This window comes from Triturus cristatus, chromosome 1_1, assembly GCF_964204655.1.
Source record: "Triturus cristatus chromosome 1_1, aTriCri1.1, whole genome shotgun sequence".
Classification (NCBI taxonomy): domain Eukaryota; kingdom Metazoa; phylum Chordata; class Amphibia; order Caudata; family Salamandridae; genus Triturus; species Triturus cristatus.
Genome location: NC_140579.1, coordinates 71,632,818 through 71,655,174, shown reverse-complemented (window position 1 = coordinate 71,655,174; position 22,357 = coordinate 71,632,818). Strand labels below are relative to the sequence as shown.

The 22,357-nt window shown below is 45.1% G+C and overlaps 1 protein-coding gene across 2 annotated transcripts in view; it reads right to left on the bottom strand.

Annotated features, from left to right (window-relative positions):
• The window catches only part of LOC146869462 (interferon-induced 35 kDa protein homolog), a 205,280-nt gene that overhangs the window by 40,024 nt on the left and 142,899 nt on the right, over positions 1-22,357 (bottom strand). For both annotated transcript variants that reach the window (XM_085599858.1, XM_085599857.1), the window contains 2 exons: positions 12,449-12,635; positions 5,166-5,272 (listed from right to left, as the gene is read on the bottom strand). In XM_085599858.1, coding sequence (XP_085455984.1) covers positions 5,166-5,272; positions 12,449-12,635 — 294 coding nt within the window. The remainder of the gene's footprint in view (positions 1-5,165; positions 5,273-12,448; positions 12,636-22,357) is intronic.

Genomic DNA, 22,357 nt, shown 5'->3' with positions numbered 1-22,357 from the left:
ATCTTTTATTTAGTCATTTGTTTCTGTTATTATACATGTTTTAAGTATAAAGAGAATAAGTATTTCTAGTTTATGGCACTGAATTGAAAAAAAAAAAAATAATAATAAAAAAATATATATATATATATATATATAAATAGATAAGCTAGGAAGGTGCATTCAGGTTTGAATAATGTGAATTATTCATTTTGTATTGTTTTTTTTGGGTTACCTGTCAAGTAAGAAAGGTTACCCGTCAAGTAGGAAAAAAAGGGAAATAGTTTGTTATTCATATTAAATATTATACAGTAAGTTATGCAGAACGTTACTGCTCCACCGTTTTTTTTAAGTTCACCAGGGGAGTCTCCTGTAAAATGGAGTAAGTGGAAAAAAAATGTTGCGCACTATGCACGCGTTTGTGGTACAAATTTAAGTGCGGAGAGAAAAAATTCATTACTGTTACACTGTTTGGGTGGTGAAGGACAAGAGGTATTAGAAAATTTGCCAGAATTATCTACAGAAGAGCAAAGAGGTTTGAATGAGTATGAGATATGTATACTGCAGTTAGATAAACATTATTTGCCCAGAGTCAGCACCATTATGGAAAGATATCATTTTGGTTTAAGAGAACAAAAGAAAGAAGAAACTATAGAGGATTTTTTAACTGGGTTAAGGAAATTAGCTTCAACTTGCAAGTTCGGAGCGGCAAATGAGGAAAGAATAAGAGATCAATTTGTGTTGAAGTGTAGGGAAGAAAAAATAAGGGAAGAATTATGGCTTAAAGATGAGCCACCCTTGGAAGAAGTGGTGATTATAGCAAAAAGGGTTGAACACATGTTAAAATGTGTAAATGAATTAAAAGTGGAAAAAAATAAAATTACATCTGTAGTAGAAGAAGTACAGGAAAGTGTAAATCTTATTAAAAATGTAAAAGCGTATTCAAAAGAGTTAACTAAAGAGGAAGGTACAAAAGAAACGTTTGAATGTTTTCGTTGTGGGAAGTCTGGACACAAAGCTAATTCTAAATCATGTCCAGCTTTGAATTTTGTATGTCATGGATGTGGCAAGAAAGGACATTTTATAAAATTTTGCAGAACTAAACAGAAGAAATTTCAAAGTAAAGAGATAAAGGAAATTATTTGTCAGATTAGTGGTAATGAGGATAACAAACATCCTGTTGGAAGTGTAAAAGTTGATGGTATTGACATGAAAATGAAATGTGACTCGTGCTCACACTTAACTATAATTTCAAAAGATGTTTTCTGCAAATGGTTTCAATTTAAAAACAAGTTAAAAAGAATGGATGTAAATCCAGGAGGGTATGGAGGTCAACCCATTAGTATGTTGGGATATTTTGATGCTTGCATAGAGATGGAAAAGAAAATGATTGTAGGAAAGATTTATGTTTCAAAGGTAGGGGATAATTTACTTGGCTGGCCACATCAACGGTTATTGGGAGTTATGTTGAATCCCAATGCAGAACCACAAGTTCAGATACAAAAGGTTGAAGGTACAGATAATCGCTTTGTGCACATTTGTTTAGAGACATTTTAGGTTGTTTGAAAGGTTACAAGCATTGCATTAAACTTAAGAATGGAGCTGTACCATCAGTGGCAAAGGTAAGAAGAATTCCATTGGCTCTACAGGAGAAGGTGGAACAAGAAATAGACAAGTTGCTTAAACAAGGAATAATTTCCCCTGTAGAAGCATCGGAGTGGTTGGCTCCGGTTGTTATCGTGAACAAACCTAATGGCGATATCAGACTTTGTGTGGACTTGAGGTCTCTTAACAAGGAAGTAGTTGTTGACAAGTTTCCATTGCCCAATATAGATGAAATAATGTCTACTTTGGGTGGGGCAAAGGTTTTTACTACTCTAGATCTAACGCAGGCCTATCATCAAATAGAGCTGACGCAGGACTCTCAGGACTTGACGGCATTTATCACTCCTATGGGAGCTTTTAAATATAGGAGAATGCTGTTTGGTCTTGTATCTGCTGCGTCGGTGTTTCAAAGGGTCATGGCGTCTGTATTGAAAGGTGTAAAAAACGTGAAATGTTATCAGGATGATCTTTTGATATTTGGTTCAAATCAAAAAGAACATGATATGTATGTGAGAATGGTACTTGGTAAACTTGAGAAAGCAGGTTTGACATTAAAATTTGAAAAATGCAAATTTTCAGTACAACAGGTGAATTATTTAGGTCATTGCATTACGGAGTCTGGAATAATTCCAAAGAAAGAGTTGGTAGAAACAATTATAAATTTAGCAACTCCTCTGACAAAAGAAGAAGTGGTCTCATTTTTGGGAATGATTGAGTATTATGGGAAATTTATTAACAATCTTGCAAGTAAGTCAAGTAACATGAGACAATTGCTTGGGAAGAACAAAGAATTTATTTGGTCGGAAGAGTGTCAAAGAGAGTTTGTAGAATTGAAAGAAAATTTAAAAAATGCACCGAGTTTGCAGGCATTCATTCCAGGGGGAGAGACCACTGTAGTGACGGATGCGAGTTCAAAAGGGTTGGGTGCCATTTTAAAGCAAACAAGAGATGGTAAAGAAGAATTGATTGCATGTGCATCAAGGAGTTTACGTGGACCAGAAGTAAATTACTCAGTAATTGAAAAAGAAGCTTTGGCTATATTCTGGGCTCTCAATAAGTTTAGAAATTTTGTATGGGGAACGTGTTTCAAAGTATGTTCAGACCACAAACCACTAAAGGAAATTTTCATGAAAAAGGGACTTGATTCAATTTCATCTCGTATAAGACGTTGGGTTGTAGGCTTACAAGATTTTAATTTCAGTGTAGAACATCTTCCTGGGGTTGATAATGTTTCAGCTGATTGTCTGTCTCGTTTGGTTGGTAAAGTAGGTGAGGAATGGATTGATGATGATTTTGTAGAAGAAGATGTCAGTGTGTGTGAAATTACCTCAGGTGTTGTAAAAGAAAATGAGTGGAAAGAGGAATTAAGAAAAGATGGTGAATTGGTGAGAGTTATGAACATGATTCAAACTAAAGGTTCAAATGATAATTCGTTATCAAAAGCTTGGCGTTTGGTGGCTGATGAGTTATCGATAGATAAAGAAATATTGTTGAGAGGGAATAAGTTGGTTCCTCCTTCTTCTTTAAGGAAAAGATTGATGGAAGAGGCACATCAAGGGCATTTAGGTATAGTGAAAACTAAGGAAAGGTTGAGGCTTAGTTTTTGGTGGCCTGCTATGGATTTGGAGGTTGAGCGGGAGGTTCGAGAATGTCTACAATGCAAAGTTAGTGATAAGGTTCTTACCCCTCACACTGTGCCCATGATTTGTAGAAGGCTTCCCAATGGTCCTTGGGAGGACATTGCCATTGATATTGTTGGTCCTCTTAATGGAGAACATCGTACTCCATATTTAATTGTCTTGATTGATCTTTATTCGAGATGGGTTGAGGTTATATGTGTTTCAGAGATCACCTCAAGTTGTGTCATTTCATTTTTACAAGATGTATTTATGAGAGAGGGTTTCCCGAAAACTCTTTTATCGGATAATGGTCCCCAGTTTTGTTCAAGTCAAATGAATGATTATCTTTCATCATGTGGTATCATTCATAAGAGATGTTCGGTATATCATCCAGAAGGAAATGGTACAGTAGAAAGATTTAATAGAGTTATAAAAGAAAATATACAACTTTCTAGAATTAATTGTTTAAATTGGAAAGATGAATTACAAAAATGTATTTTGGCACATCGTTTCACTCCTCATACCTCTACAGGTAAATCGCCTTTTGAATTATTTAAAGGGAGGGCTCCAAACACGAGATTGTGTCCTGGTTGGATGTCTTGGAGTAAAGGTGTGAAAGACAATAGCATTGGTCTTTGGAGGAAAAGAGAGGAGAATCTACAGTTTAAAAATAAAATGCACTTTGATATGAGGAAAAAAGTTAAACAAGTAGAGGTAAAGGTAGGTGATTGGGTACGTGTTAAGGCTCCAATCGGAGCATTATCCTGGTCCAAGTTTACTGCTCCTATGAGGGTGGTAATGTGTTTAAGAAATGCTGTCAAACTTGAAAATGGGAAAATTTTGAATTTAAATCGAGTTGTAATTATAAAGTCTAATTCTGAGTTAGATATGTTATGTAAAAATTCGTCAAATGATACAGATGACTTGTTAAAAAATGATCTGAGACGTAGTGGTCGAAAGACCTCAGTACCTGTTCACATGAAAGACTTACTTAATTGTCATGATGCTTTTCATTTTAAGTGATAATACTGTGTCTGTATTTCTCAAAAGATTTATTATTTATCTTGTTATTGGAAGGGAGATGTGTGATGTCCCTTCTCCTGTTCCATGAGTTCTGGGTTCTATAGAACATAGAACCTAGAACTCAGCTTGTACTTGTGGTCAGTTATCCTGATGGAGCTGATGGATGGGGTGTTAATAATAAACCTCTGATATAACCCAATGCGTGTTCCTGTGGTTTTATCCTGAATATTACAGACATCTCTTGAAAGGAGTCCTCGATTCCATCCTCGAAGCTTCGGTTGATGTTCGGACCGAACTCGATCCGATAAGGTGAATGAAATAATCTATCGATACCGAACGCAAACGATACCGACGATATCTAAGTCTAAATAAAGTTTTTCCTAACTTGAGCTAAGATAAGCACATCCGAACCCAATGGCGGAAAAAAACAATCTGAGAATGGAGAGGATGCCCATGCGCACTGTAGTCCAGTGGAGGAGCCACCTATCTTGTGATACTTCGAAGACTCTTCCAGGACAACAATGTGCAATCATCCGGACCCAACACTAGGCGGCGATCTATGCACAGATATGAATTCAGCAGCCCACATGCCTCGAACATATTAGTCTCCCAACTTCATCCTGCCATCCTCGAGTACCACCTGCCACAAGCACCAGAAATAAAGCTTTCGCAGATTACCCCCACGGTAAGTCTGCATGCCGTGGCACTGGTAGGCCTGACTATTTTAGAGTTAGAGTAAATCAATGTGGTCTATATCACAGGTTAATGGGTCTCTCCACAGAAAGACCTTCTTAACAGTACAGCACAAAAATGTGTGGTCTATAGAACATAACTGTATAAAAGGTAAACAAATAGGAACAGAGTACGCATGTAATTGTACTGCACATAGTAAACAGTATACATACTCGCTAAAAGAAAAGTGGCGCAGATCAGCCAACCTACTTGCAAATCTTTAATTTCGCCTTTTACATATGGTGTCACTTTCAACTGATAGGTTTGATTTTCCACCGGGAAAGAGCACACTTCTTTGAGTGTCAGGCTTTTTGCCACTGCGAGGAAGATAAAGATAAAAAAAGACAAAGAATGTAACAATTTAACGTTGGTCTTAATCTATTCTTTCCCACATCATTATTAAACATATAGTATATTTTCGATCACTCCTATCTATATCTTTTCTGTAACATTTATTTGTTAAAATACTACTTTCAGTAACATATGGTGCCAAGATGCAGTTTATAGTATTGCGGATGGTACAACATTGGGATGCACCTTCTGAATCTAAAATGTTAATGCTTTCATCTAGTTCAATGTACATGTCCCACTTCTACCAAGGAATTTAAGGAAGCAAAAACTGCATTTCAAATGTAAATACTAAGCTGCAGATGAATGTAGTTACACTGGTAAACCAGTGCCTGCCTAAGCCTGAATTATTTAATGTACTTTGCAATACCTCAGAAATGGAGATTCAAATGCTAGTGTTGAGTGAAGGATAATCAAATATTTATAAAAGCAAAAAATAAATACTATTTAAAATCAGATCATATTAGCTCACTGCCAATTATTGCATGTTCATAAAAACTTTCATTTTTGAAGACAACGTCCAGTTTTGCCTTGCTGGCATGGTGCAACTGCTGTCCCTCTTTTTATCTGACAATTCACTCCATTCATAGAGACAGGAGCTGTGTGGCGAAGCAAAGAATGCTGACACAAGAGGAGAGTGATGGCAAACTTTAAATGATTAGGTCCAGGTGCAGACCTTGGTCCTGGCTGGCTGGCTGGCCAGCCATACTTAAAATGATAATCTGGGAATCTTTTGAGGCGTCTCAGAGCAATCAGTGGACACTGAGCTCTCTGAAGCAATGAGAGCCATTTACCTTTGAAGTTCTGTGACTTGCCATACTATTGGACCCAAAGCTGTAAAGTACATTCCTTTACCCCTTGACCTTCGGGGTAGCGCGCTACTGCCGCTTAACAGTTTTCTCAGAGTGGTGGCATAGAGAGGAAAGCCAGAATTCAGCTAAGGCAGCAATATCAATTATAATACATTGTCCGGCAAGTGCTTCAACAGAATTCCACAGAATGAAATGACAAGGGCAAAAATAAAAATCTTAGGACCTTATTTAGCTCTTGGCGGATGTCTGTCACAAACATGACGGATATCCTGTCCGCCGTATTACAATCTGCACAGGATATCATGGGATCGTGATGCCGCTGACGGGATATCCGTCACATCTGAGATGGAGTTTTCCCCTCCGCCAAGATCTAAATCAGGCCCTCACTTTTGTTGTCACTCCAAAGTGCTTACATTAGCCGTGCAAAAATACAATCAGAGCCACCAAGGTGCAATCTCTTTTTCAATTCCTTCCAAGGCAGGAGTTACATAATAATCAGAGTGGTAAGTTTTAAGTTGTCTCCACATTACTGTTATAGCTGCCCCAGTGTCTGTCAAATTTACCAGTGGTCCTCACAAACTTGGCTGGATATTGTGTGCCTTTAAACTCTCGAGTGTGGGCATTTCTTGCGCTGTGTAAACTAGAGCACAGTGCATGACGATATGCAAGGAGAGGCAGCACCTGACAAGACCCCAGCCCTTATGTCTCTGGCGATGTCCTCCAGTGTGCGTTGTAGTGTCGGCTTGTGCCTCTGAGGCAGAGTGGTAGGGGTTATGTGTCAATTTAGGGAAGATAATCTACACTGCGTCATCCTTGTGCCAAAAGCCACCACCCAAACTAATGAAAAGCCCATCCCAGTTCGCATAGGTAATGTAAGTATGTTTATTATGACTTTGTGTTCCAATGTGTGATCTGTGACATTGTCACCTTAAGACAATACATCAATATTATCATTTATTTGCCATTTAGCCTCTTCCTGGCCAATGGTTAGGATGAACAAGTTCTTAAGGAATCTGCCTTCAGTGTATTCATGAAACCCTTAACAGTAGAGAATTCAGGCTATCACCCTATAAGCGTCCTAAATAGTGATCAACGACTCTTGCAATACCTCTCTCCACACATATGGAGCTTTTGCAGTGGACAGCTCCATCTCGAAACCAAAATTCTGCCAAAAGCCATTTCCCTTGTTAGTCATTGTGACTAGCAACAGATTTGAACCAAGTTGAGTCTGATCGCATGTCATTTTGTCAGATATGTGCTCCAGTCTCTGACAAAGCAGCTCTATGCCCCTTGAAACGTCCGTCGATATTGTTTGATCCCTTTAAAGACTCTAGAAGTCCCCCTTGAAATTATGGACACACACTGTGCTTGTGACAATAGTGGTAAGGTTTTCTCCCTCTAGGAGCCATCATCCCGGGTAGAAAGTAGCTCTCATATTTTGAATATCACTAAAGCAGACAAAGGATGTTGAGCATATCAACCATGACCAGTCTGCAAAGGTTCTCAACAAACCACAGCGGGGAAATAAACTAACTCTACTCTTGTGGGACGTTTTATAGTCCTTTGAAGACGTCCACTATACTCTTGAATGCTGTTCATAATGGCTTGAGTCTTTATCCTGCAAAGTCCTTAATAACCCAGTATTTCCACCTAGACATCTGCTGGGAAATATTATAGCCTTATAGCCCGCCGTAGCGGACTTTAATAGCGGTATAGCCCTTAGGCTATTAGAACATTCTGCCACTAGAGGGCAGACTGTTCTAACAAATTAAACAAAGGCTTCTCGAAGCTCGAGTTGAGTTGTCGAGTTTCCAGCTCTATGGCTGCCCTGGCACTTACAATATCTAAGAATAGACGTAAATATTGTAGCAGCATATCTTCTCATGAAGATATGCCCACACCTGGGGTACAGTGCACCCTGCCTTTGGGCAGTAAGGCCTGCTAGAGGGGTGACTTACCTATCAGTGCTAGTTGACATGGCAATATCGACTTTTGTCGTTTTGTCTCCACCAGGTCATGCATGCTGCAGTGGTAGTCTGTATGGCCTAGGTGAGAGGGTCCCTAGGAGACCCTCTTCGGTCTCAGTTCCCTGGGTGCCAAGGTACCATTTACTAGGGACGTACAGGGGGCCTGAAGGGCCAATTGTGGAACAGTATGTGGGAAAGAACACTGGCGCTACCATCCTACCCAGGGAAAACTGGGGACACAACAGTCGTATGAAGTACTATACAATTGGTACAATACAATAGGGCAAATGCACAGAATATAAATCCTGATTTACAAAGTGAGGATCTGCAAACTATTCTGTGCTGAGGTGTCAATTAGGACTGTACAGTCGTACATGATACTGACTAAGAGTAAAGGCAATGTTCTAAGGGAGTGGTTAGTGTAAAACAATGTCTGCTAAGCATCGCCTCCACAGCAGCTCTTTCTTACCCTCACAACAACCTACTTATCAGAACAAATTGGCTTAAACATACCATGCCCACATGTGCCCAACATGGCACTGAAGCCATGTAATCAGCAAATGATTCTTCTCTACATAACTGTCTCCCCAGGCCAAGCAAAGAAGAACCGTGCTCTTTAGTGGAATAAAATTAATATACAAGCCCTCTAGCGTGCTATCCATACACAAAGTATAGTAAAAGGAACCCTAGCAAGATCACACATATATTTATTTCCACTACTTAACATAAACCATTGCTAAACAAAACGATGGCCTCAGGACCTTAAGGGGAGGCCAGATTCTGAAATCGCTAGAGGACTGTGTGGTAGAAATATGCTTAATAAATGCTGGTAACATTACGTAACATGATGTGAATGCTCGCATAGTCAGAACTTTATGAGCATTCTCGCACATATATATGCCTTTCCCACACTAACATGCCCTTCTACACCTATGCCTGGAAGGGCCAAAGATAACTGATATTTAAAGTGTGAAGTTAAAGGAAAGGAAGAATTCACATAGAAATTTACACTCAAAATTCATTTCACCTTTCCCCTAACCTTACCATCAGAAAATCTACACAGATCGGATGGCCTGCCGGCCGAATTTTATAAAGCTTACCGGGAGACCCTAGTGCCTCAATTGCACGCGCTTTTCGCCGTAGCGATGGAGGAAAATACGCTGCCCCCCTCGATGCACGAGGCGTATTTGGTATCTCTGCTGAAGCCTGGCCGAGACCCAATGGCCTTGGGATCTTACCGACCGTTGGCACTTCTAAACGCAGACTATAAAATACTGGCTAAAATTCTAGCGGATCGTCTGGCGCCAGTGGTCGCAACTCTGGTCCACAGGGATCAAAATGGGTTTGTTCCCAAGCGATCCACGTCATTGAACCTGCGGAGGTTTTTTAGAGTAGCGACGGATAGCATAAATGAGTGGCCTAGGGCAGGTTGCTTAATGTTGGACCTGGAAAAGGCCTTTGATTGTTTGGAGTGGGGGTACTTGTCAGCACTGCTGCAGCGATATGATCTGGGGTTGGAATTTTTGCAGATGGTTGGCCTGTTGTATAAGAATCCCTCGGTTCGGGTACGCCTGGGTCCATATATATCGGAGACCGTGCCTGTTTGCAGGGGCACCAGACAGGGGTGCCCGCTATCGCCGCTCCTGTTCGCGCTGGCGATTGAGCCCCTGGCGTTGGCCCTGCGCGCATTGATGGGAGACGGCATCCCGCTGGGAGACGCAGTTCACCAAGTGTCATTGTATGCAGACGATCTGCTAGTATATGTGAGGGACATCGAAAATATCCCAGGACAGCTGGACCGCATATTGCATATTGCAGGATTTCGCTACTGTGTCGGGACTGCGGGTAAACGCCAGTAGGTCCTGTCTTTATGCGTTCGGGGAGGGGAGGCTACACCCTCAATGGAGCGAGGGTGATGTGGAAAGGGGATACCTTCCGATACCTGGGGATACAGATGTATCGCCAGCCGTCGGACCTTTTCGACGGAAACTTGGGCAGGGCTCTCACAGCCATCAAGTCGCAGATGCGGTTCTGGGGCACATTGCCACTTACGGTCACGGGCAGGGTGGCATTATCCAAAATGGTGATTCTACCCAGACTCAAGTATTATTTTGCCAACCTGCCATTATATATCCCTGCGGCATTTTTTGCCACGTTCCCCAGAACACTTCGGATCTTCATCTGGGGGAATAGTCGACATAGGCTGTCACTAGCAAAATTGTACCTTCCGACCGCTCAGGGGGGACTTGCGGCGCCTTGCTTAGAGCACTACTATCTAGCTGCCCAGTTACAATGGATTGCTCGCTGGTTTGCGGATAAAGGCAGAGAGGACACAGCCTCAATGCTACCCCCCTACTCGTTGGAGCGACTCCTTGAGCTCTTTCACCCGACTGTCAGGCGAGCGGCGCCAGAGCCGCTTCTCCTGCATGTGGCACATAATTGTTACCGCAGAAGCCTATTTCTCACCAGAGCTCTAACCCCATACGCACCGGCGCTGCCGCTGGAGGGATCCCCGAGCGGGGTTGGGACACTCACCACTCACATGCTTACGGACTGGCGGGATGCTGATGTATGGACCCTAGGAGATCTGTACCGAGATGGTGCCCTTATGTCATATGACCATCTGATGGAAGAAGAGGGATTGCCACCAGGCCAGTTCCTCCTGCATTGCTCGCTTGTTGCATCCCTGACAGCAAAATGGGGGGACATGTCCATAGAGCCTCATCAGCACCTTACCATACAATACCTTCACGTTATGGGGCATGGCAAGCATTTGATCCGCTGGTTCGCGGCGTCGCTGCGCACTCATACAGCGATCGCGCTGGAACCTCTCAGACATAAGTGGGAAGCTGACATGGGGAGGCCATTGGAGGATAAGGAATGGGAGCGAGTGTTGGGGAGCTCAGTGCGCATACCTAGAAATATGAGGTTCAGGCAGATCCAGCTGTTCATTATACACAGGGCGTACCTCACAGGGCAGTCAATAGGTATTTCCACCGCACAGATGCAGAGTGTCCCAGATGCGCCGAGCTGGGGGTGGGTATTGTCCACATGCTATGGAGCTGTAGCAGGCTTCATACGTACTGGCATACAATCAGCGGATTACTACATGTGTGCACTGGCCGTACCCTACCGTTTGAATGGACTGTATACCTGTTACACCTGTTCCGCAGAACTCCGGCCACGAAGGTAGCGTCTCGGTTTATAGACCTGGGTATAATAGTAGCTAAGAGATTGCTCACCAAGAGATGCAAGGCGCAGGATCCGCCTCACGCGCAGGCATGGAGAAATTCATTGCTTGCGTGGGCCAGAGCAGAGGGAACAGCCATCGGGAGGGAGGAGACGATGGGGTTGCGGAAGGAACCCATAGCTGCCCAGTGGGAGGTTTTGATTCAGGCACTACAGAGAGCCGGGGAAGAGTGATCAGGGGGTCAGATTGAAGGGGAGGACAGGGACACAGGGAGGATACTGGAGCCTCTCAACGTGTGCAATTGTGGTGTTCTCATGTGGGAACTGATTTGTATAGTTATCTGTGAAGACAACGGTGGTCGCTATTGCAAGAAAATAACAGTCAATCTGACATACTGTGATGTGTGGTGAGGAAGGTGGGGGAAGGGGCGGGGGGAAGGGAAAATGGGGTGCTAACACCGGTCTGCGTTGAGTTGGTTAGTTGTTCATAATTGTTATTATTCTACATTGTCTGTATTGAAGTCCACGCTGAATCAACTGATAGACTGTACCTGTGGGACTGTCGTAACTAACCAAACATCGCACTAATGTAAGGAGCCGTAAGTTGTGTTTGTAATCAATTCGGAGCGGCGAATGCGCCGTGTATGTTCAAGGGCTCAGCTGACATGCAATGAAAACACGATCTTAAGGTTGGTAGGTGGCAACATGCATGAATAATGTGAAAGTACGTTTCTTTGTAGGTACCTGGAAAATTTCAATAAAACAGATATGAACAAAAAAAAAATCAGAAGATCTACACAGATGAGAGGGGGAATAAAGATGTATGCCAAGGAAAGCTATGACAATGATAAGCATCAGTGGGGTATGATTTGGGCTTATTTAAAGAATTATAGGTGTGGGAAATCTACACACATTGTAAGTGTATGCCTATTGCAATTTCTAGCTTCTTTGTGAACCGGCCACCCAACGTTTAGTGGTTGAGAGCATGGTTTCTCATCCAGGAAATGTGGTATCTTTGTACTCCTTGTAAAGGGACCGTCAAAAACACAACACCTGAATAGGAGTACCTGGTAGTGTAAATTTTAGTTAGATTTAGCGAAAATCCCTTTAATTTACACATTATCTCATATGTGATGTCTCTGGCAGCACCAGAATCAGAATATAGATCGAAATATACCTCCTTCCTCAGCAAAGGTAATGACCACGTGTCCCGAATCTGGTAGAAACTCGCACTTTTCCACCTGACCGCCTCCATTTTTCTTCTTGCTGAAGAAAATCTCCAATTTGTCAATGATACGGTCTTCAGGTATGTTCTCTGGGATGTTGGACACCATGACTCTGAAGTTGCACACATGCATATCAATCTATATAGAAGGCAGAAAGCAGGAACTAAAAATTGGTCCATCACATGAAGTATAAAACATTGCACTAGTAGCAATAATATTAATACTTATGCAGAAAAGTCACAAAACTAGTCAACAATCTTCTTAAATAAAGTTCTTATGGAAAGAGATAAGGTGCAAAATAACATTTCCAAAAGCATTAGACAATAGACAGTAGTCTACCTCACCCAGGACCTCACATGGTGAAAAATGGATGTGTGGCCAGGAGCAATGGCTTCCTGTGGCAAAGTTGCTACATTGCATTTGAAAATAACTATGGTTTGGAGATCTGCAATTCACTTTGGAAACGGTTTCCTAACTGCTTCAAGTTGTAGATACCAAATATGTTTCTACTCCTATTACTATCTGAATAGTTCTCTATTAGGAACACAAGTCGAGATCTTTCTCCCAGGAGCATGCCATATTATACAGAGCTATATTAGCAAAAGCCCACCAAAAATCTACTATATGTCCAATAGTGTCTAAAATACTAAAATTAAATGTTCTAGCATTAGTATAACTAGGTAGATTGAAACCGTTGGCACTGTGTTTAGTATCTATAACAACATATGAATTGAACAAATGTTTCCATAACTCCAAAAATAAATCTGAAAAAACAACTCTATAATCATTACCACACACCAGGAACTGAAAGAAATGATTATAGCATTTTGTTTGTTTGAAAATCTACAATTATTATTACCAGCCCTTAATTAATGGTTCAATAAACAATCACATGCAACTGGAGGGCATTTCCCATATGGTTAATTGAGCCCATCACTGCTCAATTGCCCTTCGCGTTGTCCGACAATAGCCTAGAAATTATACTAGTTCTGTTTCCATTAAATTGGCAGACAAATATCTTCCATATTACTGCTACTGAGAGCACATCTACAGTGCTCTGTATTACCCAAAGCCAATGCAGGGGCTGAGACTCCATGATCATGAAGTCCAGAGACACTAAACTTGTGCACTCCAAACAAGATAGTCCTCAAGCTAAGTTCAACGCAGATTACTGCACCAATTTTGGTTTTCAATGATAGGGCAGACTCAAAAAGTAAAGCCTGGAATTTTCACTCTGTTTGAGATGAGAACTGTTTATTAAACCCATCGGGAGTAGCAACAGATGATTCTTTTGGGCGGCCTTTGGCCCTGAAGATTCAGGAACAGTTCGATCTTGCTGTTGAAAAGTTGAAAATAATTGTCTTGAATTCCAGCTCTATCTCTAGGATGCTCTGTAGGTTACTCACTGCTGCACTATCTTACAAGGGAGTAGCCCCAAAATTAAAATATCCCCCACTTTGAACCAAAGCATTGATGGACCAAGCAAGTGAAGCAAGTGAGCCTGGCTCTCCCTTGACTCTGCAAGCCAAGAATGTATCCATTCATCCTTTCACTGAACAGCTAATATATAGTTTATGATCTGTTGGTGTAGTTTTGCAAAAGCTGTACATTATTCACCATCTAGTGGTTGGGTACGGGATTCGCCAAAAAATCTTTTGTCCTTTGTTTTTTGCTATTGGTGGGCATCAACGCACCTCCATTTGGTGTCCCCTTGTGACATCATCATGCTTCCTCCGGAACCTCCCACCTTTGGTCGCCATCGTCATATTGTTTTTTTGGGGGTTTTTTTGTATGTTGTTCCCTCCTCTCATCTTCCTGGTGGAGGTGGGTGGTTGGGTTTGCTTGTGAATCCAGAAAATTATTCAAACTGCAAAACTACACAGACAGGTAAGAAACTTTATGTTTTGCAGCGTGAATCTTTTCTGGATTTAAATGCTGTGCATTCACTTTGTAGCGGTTTACTACTTCAGTGGTGGTTGAGCTGAAGATGAGCTTTGATTAATAAACAGATGTTGTAAGACCTTTTGTCCCACTTGTGCTTCTCTGTTCATCTGTATAACCACACAATATTGTTTTGTGAATGTGTGCACTTATGACCACATTGCTGCCATACAAATGTCTTTTAACGGTGCATTTGGCAGAAAGGCAATGGTTGCCCTTTTCTTTCCAATAGAATGTGCCCCTGGCGTTGAATGTAATGTTTTTCCTGCATTCTTGTGGCACAGCTGAATAGTCTTGTGCTATCCATCTTGCACTGTGTTCTTAGTTACTGGCCTTCCTAGGAAACTGTTTGCAAACGAAAAGAATAGCTGTTTTGTTTTCCTGCCTTGTTTTGTTCTTTCAATATAATACATTACAGCTCTTCTTCCGTCTAATGTGTGTAATGTCGGGGCGTGGCCATGATGGCGGCGGAGTGAGACGTGTTTCCCTGTCTCTCCGGCGCCGCCCGACTTTAGCTTTGAATATCGTCCCTCCTGGTGCCCATCGGAGCTGGACGCTGTGCCCTGATGTGTTTGCTGGCCACCCTGACATTGTTGATGTGATTCTTTTTGTGCTCCGAATCGGTTTGCTGGTTCCTCGAGGCGGTCCGGCCCCGGCCTTGCTGCGGCCCGGCGGCCTTGGTGAATCGGGACCACCGCAGCGACCCCCTGCCCTGTGGTGCACTGGCTGATTCTGGGACGCCCGTCGGCACAGCCGAGGTGGTGCCTGTGCGGGTTCAGTGTCAGCAGCCTCTACAGACGGGCGACGGTGCGAAATCAGCAGTAGGGCCCGCGCCGCGGCCGCCATTTGCCCGCATGGAAGGTCCGGCCCCGCGCCACCCTGCCTCGGCATTCCTTGATGTAGAGCAGTGGTGTTTGATCCCCTGGTGAGCGGAGGGGACATAGCGGCGAGATAGGGGTGAGTGTGGCCCAGAGATATCGAGGTGAGGAGTGCAGGGGCAACAGCTGCTGAGTGGTGGTCTTCGGTCCGCAAGCCGGCGGACGGTGTGCTGCGCGATTGGCGGAGGGAGCGCAGGGCCTCTTCGAGGGCCCCAACCTGGATTTGCTGCTTGGGTCGGCCCTTGCCTCTCCCCTGTTTGGCTGTGCTGGAGCGGCGACTGTGGTAGTGGGCACCCCCCCGCGCGGTCATTCCATGGGCTGGCGGGGGTTTAGGGCCGAGGAGAACTGCGCTGCTGCCCTTCAAGGACCTACCTTTGGCTAGCGAGTCGGCGGGCGGCGGCTTCCTGCCGTGAGTGGGATCTGGGGGCCCACTGGAGAGGTTTACTTGAGCCTGCTGCTCTGAGTGGACCCGTGTGCAGAGAGGATTGACCGGCGGTTTCGGAGGGTCATCGGCCCCCATAGAGGTGGTGCTCGGGCTGTGTATCGGCGGCCGGTGTTGTTACGGGTGGCCCGGCAGGTGAGTGTGGGGGGCCCCGCTGAGCACTGTGGGGCGTTCCTTGGTTGTGGGGTCGCACTGCTCCTCCCTCCCCCTCCTGCTTTGGAGATTCTGCTGGACTGGCCACTCCCTCTGAGGTTTTAGCTGGCTGTAGGGGGCCTGGTGCATTAGGAGCAGTAGGACAACACCGGCGTCCCTTGAGCTACACACAGCTGGCATCAGGTGGGCTCTTTCTCGGCGCCGGAGGAGGGAGGTACTCTGTTGAGCGTTAATACCATCATCTGTCCCTTGTGTGTTGGATGTCTACTGTCTCAGGTGCGTTGCGTAATTCAGAATAGTGCCATGTTCCCCTCACCGTTTGATCTACATGACAGACTGTTGTCCCTATACGGGGCTCCTGCGTCCCATTTTTTTCATGTGTTTGTTTTGTTTTATGGGTTGGAGAGGGGGGTTTGTTGGGGTTATGAGGTTGCTTTGGGGCTCCGCATCAGTTCTCCATCTGGCATGGGGGATGTATGGTCAGTGGTCATTGCATTCTCACCCGCCTCATATCTCTGGCACTGTGCGACTAGGTCATTGCTCCTTCTTCCCTGACTACCGTGGGTAGGACCTTAAAGATTGTGAGTTTGAACGTCAGGGGATTGAATAGCCCTGTTAAGCGCTCTGCCATCCTGTCCCTCGAGGAAAATGCGGAGGGTGATGTGTGTCTGCTTCAGGAGACTCATCTCCTCTCTAAGGACACTAAACGGATGAGAGACAAGCGCTTCCCATTACAATTGTGGTCCTCAGGCCCGGCTAAAAAGCATGGGGTGGCAATCCTCTTTAGCACGCGCGCTCACTGCAAAGTTCTCTCCCGGGTCGTTGATATTAAGGGTAGGTTCCTTGCTGTCCGCGTACAATGGGGGGACACGCAGCTGACAATAGGGTCATTGTATGCCCCGAACGAAGAACACAAACTCTTCCTGCATGCGGCCCTCTCTGAGGTTCTGGCTTCTCCGGATGCCTCGATTCTGGTGGGTGGAGATTTGAATGTGGTGATGGATCCGCATATGGATAGGTCTGAGCAGCGGTCCCATCGAACGTGCGTGCTATCACAGGGGGGGAGGCAGTGGATGATTGATGGTGGTTTGAATGATGTCTGGCGCGTACAGCACTCCACTGAGCGAGATTACACCTACTACTCCGCAGCGCACAAAACCTATGCCCGCCTCGACCACTTTTTAGCTTCAACCTCTCTTCTGCCCCACTTATCTGCAGCGACTATCACCCCCTGTTCACTTTCGGACCATGCCCTAATTTTGGTACAACTCACCTCCCACGGCAAGCGCCCGCCACCCCCTGGCTGGCGACTTTGCGATTCTCTGCTCCACTCGAAATCGGTTGTTACTCGAATAAGGGACACTATCACCGCTTACCTCGCAGATAATGACCAGGGGAGTATGTCGTTTGCGGCAGTATGGGAAGCCCTGAAGTTAGTGGTGCGGGGGGAGTTCATCGCGCTGGCTACAGCATTTATGCGTATACGTAAAGCTAAGCGAGCAGAGCAGGAGGAGGAGGTGAGAGCTTTAGAGACCGTGCACAAACGGACGGGGGCCCCTAGGGTTTGGAGGGAGCTGGAAACAAAGCGGCGCATGCTGAAACATTTAGACTTAGATAGAGCTGAGCATGCCCTTCTGCGCCTTCAACATAAATTTCCCTTAGTGGGGATAAGGGGGGGAAGCTGTTAGCCCATAGGTTGAGAGCGCACGCACAGAGGTCAGCGATCCAGTCCATTAGGGACTCCCAGGCGGTTGAGCATACCACAGACACCCTTATTGTGGATTCTTTCCGTCACTTTTATCAGAGCTTATATAGTAGAGAGGCGCCAAGCTCGGAAGGGATGGCGGACTATCTCACGTCCTGCCGGAATTACGCTGCTGTTTAAATCATCGGCCGAAGCTTTGGATACCGCTATTCGCATAGAGGAAGTCATATCAGCGATATCCTGTCTAATGATTGCCAAATCTCCGGGGCCGGATGGCTTCTCAGCTCTGTTTTTTAAAACCTTCTGCGTAGAGCTGGCTCCGCTTTTAACACGTATTTTCAACTCTTTCCTTGAAACTGGAGAAGTAACACCCTCCATGTCAGAGGCAGCGATTACGGTCATCCTTAAACCTGGGAAGGACCCGAGCGAATGTGGCTCGTATTGGCCGATTTCCCTTTTAAACATCGACGCAAAGCTCTTTGCGAGTATCCTGGTGGTGCGCCTTAGCCCCCTGATGAACAGTATCATCGATCCGGACCAATCCGGCTTTATCCCAACGCGACAGGGCGGGGATAATACCAAGCGAATTCTTCACCTTATAGACCTGGTTCACTGATCTCGAGCCCAGACCTTTCTCCTTTTCATCGACGCAGAGAAGGCCTTTGATCGGGTGGACTGGGACTATCTGTTTACAGTTTTGCAGGCCTTTGGGCTTGGTGAGAATTTTGTACGATGGGTGCAATGTCTCTATGCAGCCCCTAAGGCGTCGGTGAAAGTGAATGGGTGTAAATCTTCCCTTTTCCCCATCTCCAGGGGGACGCGGCAGGGGTGCCCCTTATCCCCGCTACTTTTTGCTCTCTATATGGAGCCTTTTGCCCAACGCATATACTCGAAACTGGATATAGTGGGAATTAAGTTTGGCGCTGACACCCACAAATTAGTCTGTATGCAGATGATGTTATTCTTTCGCTTACCCAACCTCACTCATCACTGCGGTATTTGGCGGCGGATCTTCATGAATTTGGTAAAGTGGCAGGGTTTAAAGTGAACTTCTCGAAATCACAAATTCTTAATCTTTGTGTCCCTGACGATGAGGTCCAGGACCTGCAACGAGACTTTGACTTTCAGTGGGTGCACGCCGACATTACATACCTGGGTATCCGGCTGACTTCCTCTATCCCTAAAACTGTCTCCCTCAACTATAACCTGTTGGTGGATCAAACTTCCAAATCGCTCTCCGACTGGTCTCGCCTCAATCTGGCCTGGTACGGGAGACTAGCAGCAGTAAAAATGACTGTACTCCCGCGTATCCTTTATCTGTTTCAGATGCTCCCAGTGCAGCCTCCGCCGGGCACCCTTCGGAAATTGCAGGGGCTCCTTAATAAGTTTCTGTGGAACAACAGGAGACTGAGGCTCGCATTATCACTTGTTACCTCGCCGAAAGCCGTGGGGGGCTGGGCTTCCCACTCTTGGGTGCCTATTATCAAGCATCTTGTCTCCGCTACATCACGGAGTGGAATATGCCGCTGTCCAGCAAACATTGGAACTTTATGGACCAGACAGTATCTGGTTGTAATGTATGGTGTGAACTTTGGCTTCCACGGAAGCATAGGGCATGGGGTCTCTATTCGTTGCCGGTGACCTCGCCGACTCTCAAAGCGTGGGATCAGTTAGCGGGGCACAAGGGTTGGACTACGTTTCCCTCCCCTATGACACCTATTGTGGACAACCCTGACTTCCCGCCTGGGTGCGCCTCCCCAGTCTTTCATCGCTGGAGGGAGGAGGGGTGTAAAAGGCTGGGCTCCCTCTTTGACCTGGATGGCTTGATCCCCTTCGCTCAATTATGCAAAGACTATTTCAATTTGCCGAAGACCGACGTTTTTCATTACTCGCAACTGGCGCACTGGGTGACCCAACCTTCTAACTTCGCTTTGATGTCTCGTCCCTTGACCACTTTTGAGCGCTGGTTAATTTGCAATAAGGATGACCGTAAGCTCATATCAGAACTGTATGCAATGATCATGGCGCATCCTAAGAACCGGTGGTCGAAGGCGCAGGTTCGCTGGGAGACTGAGTTGGGGCGCCCTCTGACGCACAAAGAATGTGAGCATATCTTCTACCGCGCTCATCAAACTGCCTCTGACACAGTGGGTGCGGAATCTGCTTATCAAGTGGTTGCTTATTGGTACTATACACCGGCGTGTATTAAGTCTTGGGATAGAACTAAGTCAGGCCTCTGCTGGCGGGGTTGTGGCTTTCCTGGCGCCCTGATACACCTGCTGTGGCATTGCCCGAAGCTGGTGCAGTATTGGGCAGCGGTTCTTGATGATCTTGATGAGGCGTTTCAGATTACATTCCCCCGGAAACCTGAGCATACGTTGTTGGGCCTCCCTCATCCCAAATCCTTTCCTTTGCGCTTGCTGAGGGGCAGACAACTTGCATTAGCATTGCTTGCAGCGCGGCAGGTTCTCCTGGTGCAATGGGGTTCCTCGGTCGCACCTGACCCGCGGGATTGGATCCGAAGACTCTGGCACCTTTTAGCAATGGAGCACCTCTCGCTCAGCATTGATGGGAAGGGGTCAGAGTACGCAAAGCTCTGGGGTCCATTCCTGAAGCTCCTCTTAAAGGAATTGAGGGAAGTAACGTGCCCAAAATACTTACAAATTCTTCAGCTCATTCCTGTGGAACCGGCGGGGGCCACAAGGGTAGTCTGACTTATCCTGAGCTGTGACCGATGACCTCGGGTGACTAGGCTGGGGAACCAGAGACTGATGCGGAGGGAGTGGGTGGTCTTGGGGGAATGGAGGGCTGGGTGTTTGTCTATTTTCTTGTTCTTCTATTTTTATAAAAGTGGTATCTGAGCAGTTGCCTTGTAGGTATGTTATAAGCTGAAACGTCTCTTCGCGGGGTCGCCCTCCGGGCTGTAGACCTGTACGCTGTGTACTGACCATTCCGTTACGCTCTGCCGACCGATGGTTGTAGGCAGTTGAGCTGTGTAATTTTCAACGTGTACCACGCAATAAAATGATTGATTCTAATGTGTGTAATGTCCTTTCTGCGTGCGTCCTTGGTTTATTAAAGAAACTTGGTATTTGAATATTTTGATTTGGCATGAACTGGGGGTCAGTTCTCATGAAAATTCTGTCCTTGTGGACTTGAAAATATAGTTCTTGTAACGTGAGTGCCTGTAACTCCCTGGCCCTGCGTAGTAATGTTATGGCCACTAAAAAGGCAGTATTAGAGTGACATTTGCAATGTTGCCTTCTGTAACGGTTCAAAAAGTGCTTTTGTCCGCTGTGTAAGCACTACATGCAAATTCCATGTGGGTGCAGGTACCTTTTTTGGTGGTGCAATTCTCTTTGCTCCTTCAAGCAATCTCTTTACTGCAGGTGCTGTGAAAAAACTTGTCCCAATATGGCCCCTTGTGTATGCCACTATTGCTGCTAAGTGAACCTTTAAAGATGCATATGTTAGTTTGCAGTCTAGAGATGTGTTAAATATTTTAGCATTGTTTTGTCTCTTGTGTTTTTCCTTACTGATCCCTCTTGAAGACACCAGAGTGAATGAATATCTTTTCCATTTAGCCATATAACACCTTCTTGTTGTTGGCTTCCTTGCCTCTTTCAGGACAGCCATCGTATTTTCTGGGAGCTTTTGGTATTCAAATTCTCAGTCTTCAGGGGCCATGCTGCCAGACTTAAAGATTCTGATTCTGGGTGTAGCATCCTTCCTTCATCCACTGACAGCAGATCTGTTCTGTTTGGTAATCTGTGAATTTTTTCCAACGCCCACCATTTGGTGTCCCCTTGTGACATTGTGCTTCCTCCAGAAGCTCCCACGTTTGGTCACCATTTTCAGACTCTTTTTCTCCGCTGTTGGGTCTGGATACATGCTGAAGGCTCTACAACACTTGGAAGAAGTTAATCGTAGATCGTGAGAAGTTCACCAAAATTCAACCAAAGTTACGGAAAGCATCTAAAGAAGATACCAGGGGAGATTTCAAGAAGAGGAGAATAATTTCATTGACGGGTTCTGAGAATGCATGTGTGGGGGGCTCCCTGTATGACGTTATAGAGAAAACACATTTCCAGTTATGCAAAAGCTGCCACCACAAATTTGCACAGAAAGTGAAATATCCGGTCTGCAATCTTTACCTGCCATAGATTATCGAAGTGAGGACTGTAATGCCTGTTCCATGTTCACACCGTAGACCCTGAGGGTAAGAGATAGGCAGAGGCTAGCCCAGCACACCATACAGAGTCAAAACTCACGACCCTCTCTATGAGACTTAGGCCTCTCAAGCGACGAAGAGGTGAACATCACCAAAGACCCAGAAGGGGAAACGGAGGTCAACATACATATTATGGTCCAGGAAGACATCTAGAACTGAGGTAAGAGAACCATTGTCCTCAAAAATCTTACCAGAGTCGCTAAAATCAGTCTCAAAAACCTTGAAGGGAGCCTCGGTGACAAAGCACTCAACGAACCTGAGACAAGGAACCACTTGGTACCTTTGAAAGGGAGACAGCAGCGGGCACGAAGCCTGACAAGGCCAAGTCGTCGAAGGACGCACGAGGGAAGGACACCTCGACGTCCAAACTGGAAAGGTTGTAAACAGCCCTACAAGGTTTTCCAACCAATTTGTCAATGAAACACTCTGACATCAAAGAAGAAGCTGAAATCGAAAAGAAGAAAAAGTGTCTCGAAGTCAAAATGGCAGTCCTGCTCCAGAAATGTAAAG